Consider the following 11293-nt stretch of genomic DNA (forward strand, 5'->3'; position numbering starts at 1 on the left):
GTATATAAAATATTCAATGCTATGAGATAAATTTAATATGCTATTACATGTTACTCAATTTTTTATATAAAAATTAAAAAATAAAATCATATAATTTATAATAACAAATCTGTTATAAAACAAGAAAGAACAAAGAAAAAGAGTAGAGAGAATAGAGAGAGTAATTCTTATTTCTCTCTTGAGGGATGAGAGATCATCTTGATTGTAAATACAATGAACAAAACCCCTCTATTTATAGGGGAAATTTACTCCTAATCTGAGTAAAAGACGGATGCTTCAAATCCTAATAGATATCAAAGTAGATCTTGATAGACATTCACTATAATGTAAATACATTTATATCACTCCCCCTTGAATGTATAATTGGTAGATAATGTGCCTCGTTAAAACCTTATTAGAAAAAACCCAGTAGGAAAAAAATCTAGTGAAGGAACAAGAGTACACATCTCTAATAATACGCATTTCGGTTGTCTCATTAAAAACCTTACAAGGAAAACCCAGTGGAACAAAATCTCGTAAGGAAAAAAGAGTACAACACGTATTAACTCTCCTTAATGAGAACATCCTTGACCTTTGCATCTCGATCTTGTGCAGCATCTTCTTGAAAGTTGCAATTGGAGAAGATTTGGTGAATAAATCAGTCATAGTGTCAGTTGAACGAATCTGTTGCACGTTAATATCATCATTCTTTTGTAGCTCATGTATGTAGAAAAGCTTTGGCAAAATGTGTTTCGTTCTATCTCCTTTTATGTATTTTCCCTTAAGATGTGCTATGTATGCTACATTATTTCCGTATAAAATTGTGGGTACATTGTCACATTTCACGCCACATTTTTCTTGAATGAGATGTATCATGGATCTCAACCATACTTATTCTTGACTTGCTTCATGAATAGCTATTATCTCATCATGGTTCGATAAAGTGGCTAGATAGACTGCTTTGTATATCTCCAAGATATGGCAGTATCACTACATGTAAACACATTGTATGTTTGAGATTGAGATTTATGTGGGTTAGATGAGTACCCAACATCAGCATGACCAGTAAGATCGAGACTGCAATCTTTAGAATAAAATAAACTCATGTATCTTATCCTATTTCGATGTCTCCTAGTAGGAGTATAAATATACCTTGCTAACAAATTGAACGAAAGGCTATATTGGGTCTTGTAGTTTTTTACAAGATACATAAGTGCACCAATTGTACTAAGATATGATACTTCATAACCAAACTAAATTGGTATATTTCTCATTTCAGCAAATAATCTTATTGTTTTTGAAAACTCTCCAAGAGTTTTAATAATTTTCAAGCTATAAGCTTATACAATATAAGGATTATCAATAAGTTTCCTAGAAACTTTTATATTTTGAATCCTTAAAGAAATTTTCATACAAATTTTATCAAGCGACAATATTCAACATTTTATGTGTGACATTTTCAAGTATCTGGACTGCAAATCAAATAAGTTTTCACTTACCAAGATGTACCCTTTCATATCACTTGATAAATGTTTCTACGTCAGCATGCTTAAATAAACGTAGAATTCAGATCCTCGTAATCTTTCACAATATTTCTTCAATATTGTGTCAAAGATATTGATGATATATCATTTCGTATCGGTTCACAATGCAACATAACATTTTGAGATCTCATCACTTCATTATTTTCAGATACATAAACCTCTCATAGGGTTTCATAAAATGTTATGTCATAGGCTCTTCAAGCGCATATTACCTTCTTATTATGATTATTAGCCCCTTATTCTATACAAGTACTATTTCATTTGGAACCGATTGGTCTATAACGCTTCACACATGCATAAACTTTGTCCTTTAGAGACATAAAATAGGAGCACTTGCAGATTAAATATGAGATGCGTTCGGCATTTGACTTGAATTATCTTTTGAATGAGGGTCTGATGATAGTTCCTAACATAATTCATAGTTGCTTATAATCTCCCCTTTATGTTAGGAAAGCTAACATACGTCCTCCATCTTCTTTGATGGATCCATCTTTGTGCATCATGGTACATTCATTAATCGTATACCGCACATCAAAATTATTAGATGGAATAGTTGGTTCATGACCTTGAACCAATTGAGGGGAAGAAATAATCATAATTTATTGGTCTAATGCATACAAGTGTTATTGTATGCAATATATCATATTTCAAATCAACACATGAAGTTTTGTTCTCATTAACAATGGTTTAAATATTTATTGAAGACATTCAATGCTAAACCATCATCATCAAGATGAATTATCTTAATTACACAATCTGAAAATTATGCTCAATTTATATTGAACAAGTAACTTTATGAATGTCAAAGTAGGTTAACCATGAATGTACATGTGATCATCTTATTGATGCATCTTTTCAACATATCACATGATAGGTGAACGGGCCCGTATTCACCTTTTATAATTTTCAGATTTAAAGGGATTCAATCCCAATATTAGTTGGTCCAACCAACTTGTCATGAGAACAAACGACATAAACAATTCTTGAAGAATCTTCTAGTTCTTCAATACATGCACATCTTCGAGATGTCACAATCGTTCATAGCAATTTATGGACTTTTATTCTAGTAACTCCAAGTTTACAATAACATGTACTTTTTCTTTAGTAAATTTCAGATTTACTATTACGTGAATAAATTTCAGATTTACTACTTCAGAAGTAGATTTCAAAATTATTCAACCTCTTTCGGAGGTGAGTTGTGATCAAGTGCACGTTTACATTAATAAGTTTCTCATTCCACAGGAATGGAATATAATCGTTCCTTAAGTCTACCAAATTATGATAGCTGATAACCTCTTTCAAGATTTTGCTACTTCAGAAGCAAATCGAGGCATACATATAATGTAGAGAATTTTTTTCTAGCATATCTTATAATCATATAAGCGTGTGAAAATATCATCACTTTTGATGATCATTATCATATCGTCCCTCCATGCGTATATTCGTGCATTCAATCACTTGTCTTCTTTCAGACATATTATGCGTTGCTACCATATACACCTCAAGAATGAAGTAAGTTGTCATATTTCAGAAGTAAGTTGTCATATTTCAGACTTATCATATATTGCTACCACATTCACTTCATGGAATGGAGCATATTCAATGGGTCGAATTTCATGACTTTTCACCAAATACCCATTATTTTACCTTAGCCATCATAATATATCAATATGGTGCGTTGAGATTCAAACTCAGCGTCTTATCAATATAAAGGCGTCTTAGGCATAAATCGATGGGACTTGAACCCAACATATTATCATCTCTTTTGATAATATAGTTCTTGAGAAATAAATTCAAACTATAAATGGTTCCAAACCAATTATTTTTCCTCAAATCCAACAATAATTATATTATTAGTAGCAAAAGACAGATAACATAAGGAATTACTAACCTTGAAATTACCTTTAGATTTATAATCTCACCTTATTTACCTTATTTGGCAGAATCTCATGTTGATAATCTAAATTAGTTAGAGACTCAAAAATTTGTGTAGCCACGTACGAACAGATCTTAATTGGTAAGAGACGTCGTACAGATCTCAATTGGTAAGAGACTTTGTGCTGATAACGTGTTATAAAACAAGAAAGAACAAAGAAGAAGAGTAGAGAGAATAGAGAAAGTAATTCTTATTTCTTCTCTTGAGGGATGAGAGATCATCTTGATTGTAAATACAATGAACAAAACCCATCTATTTATAGGGAAAATTTACTCCTAGTCTGAGTAAAAGTCGGATGCTTCAAATCCTAATAGATATCAAAGTAGATCTTGATAAATCTTGATAGACATTCACTAAATACATTTATAACAAAATCAAGTATATTAAATAATATATAAAATATTTTGAACACTTGCACAAAACTTAAAATTCTAATTTCTATGAGTAATTATAGCATGTTACGATTATTTTTCCGTTTTTGCTTTCTTAAAATTATTTTCTTGATTTTTTCCTTCTTCGAGCGCACCTTACTCAATTTATCCCCTTTTCTCTCTTCATTTCGGTCCTAAAGAAATTTCACGTGTTATTTTATAAAAAATTACGATCATACTCAACAAAAGTTCACAGTTTATAAAATATATTCATTCCTAAAATTTTAAAAAGTCGACAATGTACAAATAGTTCTTTCTTATCTCAATTAAATTTACATGATACATTTTACTTTTTAAGACTCAAATTATGTAAACTTTGATCATATTTAAAATATTTTTTAAACTTATTAACATGAAATGAACTGCAACTTATTAATGCTTTTCGTATAATTATTGGCTATTTGAATTTAATTTTAAAATATGGAGTTGATTTAATTCAATTTGACTCTAAAAAATAGTTAGATCAATTCTCAAAATCAAAAAGGGTCTAATATACCCTTCAACTATTGAAAATGGTACATAAATACCCTTTTTCCACCTTTAGGCTCAAAAATACTTTTTCATCCATCTATTTGGCTCAAAAATACCCTTAATATATTAGAAATGGCTCAAAAATAGCCTTCTTCCATCTATTGGTTCAAAAACACCCCTTCACCCACCTATTTAGATCAAAAATGCCCTAAACATTAAATTTGAGTCCAAAAATATCTCCTTCTTTTAACAAATTCTGATGTGAAATATAATTTTTTTAAAATTAAATACATGACATTATTTTTATTGGTTCACATGTAATTAGACTCAAATTCATTCACAATTTAACCCATTCAGTATACTCCCACCAAAGGTAAGTGTACGTCTGTAATATAAATAACAAAAATTAATAACAAAAACTAAGGAATCGCTCGAATCGCCACGATGGAAAATTAGATTGATTATATAACAACAAACAACAACATATTCAGTATACACCCACAAAACACGTCTAAAAAAAGTAAGTGTACGTCCGTAATATAAATAACAAAAACTAAGGAATTACATTATCTAATAAAATCTTAATACAAAGTAAAGCGTGATTATAAAGATATCAAGCCAAAGTAATTAACTAATAATTAATTACATAGTATTAAAAGGGAGAACCAAAATAATTAATTTTCATACGGTTATATTCTACGAGTTTTCTATCAAAAATATTTGTAAAATATTTAATTTCCATCAATTTGCTGTATTTTTTTCTGCAAGCTTTCTCTGAGTCTGAGCTTTATTTTTTAGCACGCATGCACAAAGATGACATACAAAAATATTCACTTGATTAATAATTGAAGGCAAATAAATATATTGGGAAAATAAAAGATACATTATCTTAAAAGGAAGAGTCCCTCAATATAGAATTATAAAATAAATAGTAAAATAGAGTAAATTCGCACAATAATAATAATACACCCAATGTATTCTCATGAAATAGGGTCTGAAAAGAGTATAAAATATACACAGTTCATATGGTGGCAGAGCCACCTTTGCTCCAAGGATTCACCCAAACCCTCTTCGACGAAAAATTATACTATTTTTATATTTATTTTTACATGGTTAATAATATTTTTTATGCACATATAGTAGATATTGAACCCCCTTCGACTAGTTCGTATTATATACTTCGGAACTCACTCGACGAAAATTCTGACTCTGCCACTGAGACTGAGTCCACACCACCACCGCAGAGGTAAGGTATTGGTATGTCCAAAATCATGCTTACCAAAGTATGTCCAAATGCATTCCTTTAGGATTAGGTGCGAGTTATGATCATTATTCAGTCAGATCTTTTTTAAGTTGATTTGGATTAATGGGTTAAATTGTAATGAATTTGAGTCTCATTACATGTGGACCAATAAAAATAATGTCATGTATTTAATTTTAAAAAGGTTATATTCCACATCAGAAATTGTTAAAAGGAGGAGATATTTTTTTACTTAAATTTAATGTTAAGAGTATTTTTTATCCAAAATAGATGGATGGAGGGATATTTTTGAACCAATAGATGAAGAAGGACATTTTTGAGCCATTTATAATACATTAAGGGTATTTTTGAGCCAAATAGATGGATGAAAGGGTATTTTTGAACCTAAAAGTGGAGGGAGGATATTTATATACCATTTTCAATAGTTGAAGGGTATATTAGACTCTTTTCCGTTCTCAAAAATCAGAAATATCACATATTTGAAACAGAAAAATATCATATATGGTGATGATAATTAATACTTCTAAGGTTGATATTGTTAATTTGTTTCAATGAATGTTAAACAAAGATAAAGGTTAGAATTTACATCAATGAGAACAAGAAGATCGTAGAATCAACTCTTTCAATAACACGTGTTATAATAATAACATAACATGTATACTGCAAAATACAGAGTATAAATTGCCTATTAAGATTAATTTCTTAATTTATAACTTGAATATAAAAGTAAAAATAATTAATTTTTTTTTTTTTTATAAAATAGACTTTAAAGTATTCAGTCGTATAAAAAAACAGCTTTCACGGGACGATGAATACTAGTTAAACTTCTTAATTTTATTTTATTTTGATTTTTTATTCGGTATCTGATATTCGCATTGAAATCCAATTAATTTGAATTTATGTCGAAAAAAAATTTACTCCATAACCCTCGATCTCTGATTAAGGATGGAGCAATCCATCCACTACAGCACCACAACCCACCCTAGTTAAACTCTTAATTAAAACATCAGCCATATATCACCCACTTCTACATTTCTCTCCTGAATATTCCCCAAAGAAAAAAAAAATGGTGCTTCCTTGGTATTCTGTTCTTGTTTCTCTGTTTGTTTTCATTTTCTTCCTTCATAAGTGGTTCTTTACTACTTCAAATAATCAAAAAAATTTACCACCTTCTCCAAGAAGGCTTCCAATCATAGGAAATCTACATCAACTTGGATCCCATCCTCACCGTTCGCTCCATGAACTATCGAAAAAATATGGTCCTGTCATGCTACTTCACTTGGGTAGCAAGCCAGTGTTTGTTGCTTCTTCTGCTGAAGCTGCTCGTGATATCATGAAAACTCACGATCTCGAATGGTCAAGCAGGCCTAAATCTATCATGGCTGATAGACTCCTTTATGGCTCAAAGGACGTGGCGTTTAGTCCCTATGGTGAATACTGGAGACAGATTAGAAGCATCGTTGTGCTTCACATGCTCAGCAACAAAAGAGTTCAATCTTATCGTCATGTGAGAGAAGAAGAAACATCCAACATGATTGAAAAAGTTAAGCAAATGTGTGATTCATCAAGCTCGGCGATAGATTTGAGAGATCTTTTTTGTCGGATGACTAATAACATTATCAATAGAGTGGCGTTAGGGAGAAAATATAATGAAGGGGAAAGCGAAATAGATGCTAAGGCCACCCTAGATAAATTCGTGGAACTTATAGGTACTATTGACGTTGGAGATTATATTCCATGGCTTGAATGGGTCAATAAAATCAGTGGTTTGGACAGCAAGGTGGAGAAAATAGCTAAAGAGTTGGATGAATTTTTGGAGAGTGTGATTGAAGAACACATTAGTAGGAACAAGAAAGAAGGGAACAGTACGGATGAAACAAAAGACTTCGTGGACGTTTTGTTGGAAATTCAGAATGGAAAGGAAACTGGATTTCCTCTTCGAAGAGATTCATTGAAAGCTCTCATCTTGGTAAGCATTTCTCATATTATTTATTCCTTCAAAGTGTTTTGTTTTAATTTTCCTTTAGAAGCATTTAAATATAATTCGTACTACTGTACTGTTTCATAGTTCAAAACTTGGTGATGTAGGATATTGTTATGCTTCCACATAATCCATTTACATATTTTGTGTTTTCTTTTCAATGCGTAGGATAATTTTTCTGCTGGTACGGATACAACATATACAGCTTTAGAGTGGATAATGACAGAACTTTTGATGCATCCGAGAGCCATGGAAAAATTGCAGAATGAGGTGCGAGGATTAGCCCAAGAGGTGACAGAGGATGACTTAGAAAATATGCACTATCTGAAAGCAGTGATCAAAGAGACTCTCAGGCTTCATCCACCGATTCCACTACTAGTTCCTCGAGAATCCACAAAAGATGTAAAATTACTTGGCTACCATATAGCCGCTAGAAGTCAAGTCATTATCAATGCTTGGACAATCGGAAGAGATCCTTTATCATGGGATGATCCAGAGGAGTACCGACCCGAGAGATTCTTAAACAGTAACATTGATTTCAAAGGTTTAAACTATGAGTTGATTCCGTTCGGAGCAGGAAGAAGGGGCTGCCCAGGAACTGCTTTTGCTATTGTGATAAATGAGTTAGCATTAGCAAGACTTGTGAGTAAGTTTAATTTTGCATTACCAGAAGGGATAAAACCGGAGGATTTGGACATGGCTGAATGCACTGGTCTCACAATTCGTAGAAAATCACCTTTGTTAGCAGTGGCCACTCCATGCTCTAGTTGTTACTAGGAAGTGTTTTTATCTCCAATCCATTTAGTCTTATATATTATGCAGATCGCTTATCTTATGGCTATCTCAACGCTTGTGACTAAAAAATGTTCTGGTTTGTGTTCTTATATTTGTATAGCTCTCTTTTTGTTTACTTTGCCATCTTTTGTCCATTGAAGCATAGACTTGATACCGGTGCTGATTGATTGTATGTAATACTATGGAATTCTAGGCAAGTCCTGAAGGAAATGCCGACAAAATCCTTGGCTTCTTTTTGTTCCTGGAGTTGTATCCTTCTTGGTGTGTAACATTATTCTGGAACTCTTCTCTGTATTGTTTTATTGTGCTAATAGTAATTAGTAGGTCTGTAAATTCATATTTTCCAACGAATGATCATCCAAGGTGTAGAAATAGTTTAATAAAGGCACTTTTGAATTTTTTTAGGACAAGAAAGTCATCAAATTATATATGCTCATATCTCCTACAAGGTAAACAAGTTGAAAATTTCCAGATGATTATTTATATCTGTCACACCCGTTTTTTTACCAAAAAGATTGAATTTTAAGTTCAAAAAGGATTTTTTATTATTGAGTGACAAAAGGTGAAAATTTGTTTCAAAAAAGGATTATTTATATTTAAACTCAGAGTCGCCACTCGTCGAAATAATTTGACTCTTTAAAAAACTAGTTTGCGAACAGAGATTCTGGCTAAGGAATTCTATTGACCGAAGGGAAGGTGTTAGGCACCCCTTGATCCCGTGGTTCGACCATGGTCGTTTGGTGAGCATATCGGCTAATTTGACATTACAAATGTATAAACCACACAAAACACATAAAGCAACCAATCAAACACACGAAACAAAATAAATTCAAAATATAGTGTTGAGTCTAATTATACAGTCCTGAATAATGAGAAATGCGAAAATGTAAACCTATTCTATTCTAAACTAATCCTAAACTAAGCTCCATCTGCCACCTCGGGCCTTCTTAACGAACGTCCTACGGGTACAAAATACTTCAGGGCATTCCCCGAATAAATCAATACAAATCCCTCGAGGCATTCCCCGGCCAAATGAATACATTTTTAGTGCCAGAAAATCAAACCATTCAACAAAATTTCAAACATTCCACGGAATTTTCAACAAACAACCAAAGCCACAAATTCTAAACTTTGCCTACCCAACCTATGTTTGCCTAAACCAATCAACCTATCATGATACTATCAAGTTCAATTAACATTAATGAATCAAAACGACAATATGCACTTTATCAACTTTCAACTCCCATCCCAATTTCATTTACCTCAAACGAATTCAAGTCATTATCAACCAATTAACCAATTCAAGTGACCAATTAATCAACATTCATGATCCGAACAACACCAAATCAAACAAAGCAAGATCCACACATTATCAATTCACCACATAAGGCATCAAACAATCAAAATTAATCAAAAAATGGGATGAGAAATAGACCTCAATTTTATTCCGAACACTTAGCAATGGATTCGGAGTTCACGAATCAAGACCTCGATTCAACGAACTCAACATGGACCTGACAACTCAATCAAACCCAAAGAAACGAACATACCCAAAAGACCAACGATTCAAACTAAAATTTGCGGACTGTTTTGACCTCAGGTTCCGCTACTTACCGTAGCTCACGAACTAGACCTCATCGAACCTCAACCAAACGGCCAAAATTGAGTCAAATTTCACCTCGAATTAGAGATTTCAACCCCGAGATCTGTTCTACCCAAACCCGATGGTTTTCCCGATGAGTTTTTGGAGTTGGGATCGATTAACCGACTATTTTTTATTGTTGTTTCAATGTTTTGGGATGGGATAGGACTGACAGCTTAACCGAAGCTCCGGCAAGCTCCGCGGTAGCTGGAATCAAGAATGCGACTGACGGCGACGAAATTTTCTGGTGAAAACTCGTCCAAATTTCCTTTTGCATATTTCTTCCTTGTTTTTTCTCTAATCTCTCCCTCCCTGATCTCTTTTTTTCTCAAATCTCTCCCACCTCGATCTCTTTATCTCTCTTTCTCCGTTACTCTCTCTCTCATCGAGACTCTACCTCTCAAATATTTTGACTGGTGTGTGCCATTTTTGGGTGCATCTGATGGGATTCAAAAAAGAAAAAGAAAAATGATCAAGATGATGAAGTTTTGGTCTGTGTATATGTATATCTTGCTGTGTATTGTGAGGATGAGTGTTGTCAATTGTTATTCTGAGAGGGTTCTCTTTCGTCCAGAGCTGTTTATATGCCTATGGTGTATATATGTGATGGTATATTGTAGAAGGTGTGAGTGGGATTTCCTGTGAGAGAATCTGTGAGTGCCCCCCCTCCCCTCCCCTTTTGGAATTCTGTATATATAGAATTGGCAAAAACATGTAAAGAAAGCTAGGTAGGGGGAGGGGGTCACATGAGGTAATGGTGAAGGGGTGTGGGGGTGATGATGTGTAGTCAAATTTTAATAGGGAGGGTTGTTAATTTGTTAGTAAGAGAATCTTGAGGATTAGGTTGGTTAGGCATTTGTTAATTTTTGTGGGGTATAATCACATGGATGAGGGTGTGTGGTAAAGTGAGCTAAAATGAATAAAATTGAACTTGAGAGGGACAAAATTAGGTGTCTATAGCATGACCCCTTTGAATGTAAACACGAAGTGTTTTCTGACAAAGAAGTAGACAACGAGATAGAATTTTGTGCCGACCATTATTCAAAAAGAATGAAACAGAAGGAAGGAGGGAAACTAAGTCTTGAATTTGGACATCATATTTATCCCTAGTTATGAGGGAATCAAGTCACAGGTATCCCCAAGGACTGAAAGAAGAGGGACTATACCGAGTTGGAGAGTCGAGCGAGGTTCTGTCGAGGTTCCAGTCCGCAGCTCTGTTATTTCATAAAAAATGAAAATTATAAGTTAAAACA

General features: G+C 33.1%; 1 protein-coding gene across 1 annotated transcript; it reads left to right on the forward strand.

The window, feature by feature from the left end:
- The first annotated feature begins 6599 nt into the window (after positions 1 to 6599).
- On the forward strand, positions 6600 to 8640 carry LOC107866002 (cytochrome P450 71A3). Its single transcript, XM_016712187.2, has 2 exons — positions 6600 to 7591; positions 7772 to 8640. The coding sequence occupies exons 1-2, from the start codon at positions 6689 to 6691 to the stop codon at positions 8378 to 8380; spliced, it is 1512 nt and encodes a 503-aa protein (XP_016567673.2). The 5' UTR covers positions 6600 to 6688; the 3' UTR covers positions 8381 to 8640.
- Positions 8641 to 11293: the final 2653 nt, after the last annotated feature.

Source organism: Capsicum annuum, chromosome 3, assembly GCF_002878395.1.
Source record: "Capsicum annuum cultivar UCD-10X-F1 chromosome 3, UCD10Xv1.1, whole genome shotgun sequence".
NCBI classification, from domain to species: Eukaryota; Viridiplantae; Streptophyta; class Magnoliopsida; order Solanales; family Solanaceae; genus Capsicum; species Capsicum annuum.

Bases quoted from the DNA above. Each gene is read 5' to 3' on its own strand.
- LOC107866002 (XM_016712187.2), top strand. From the start codon at position 6,689: ATGGTGCTTCCTTGGTATTCTGTTCTTGTTTCTCTGTTTGTTTTCATT. The intron at 7,592-7,771 runs GTAAGCATTTCT...TTCAATGCGTAG, and splicing joins CATTGAAAGCTCTCATCTTG to GATAATTTTTCTGCTGGTAC.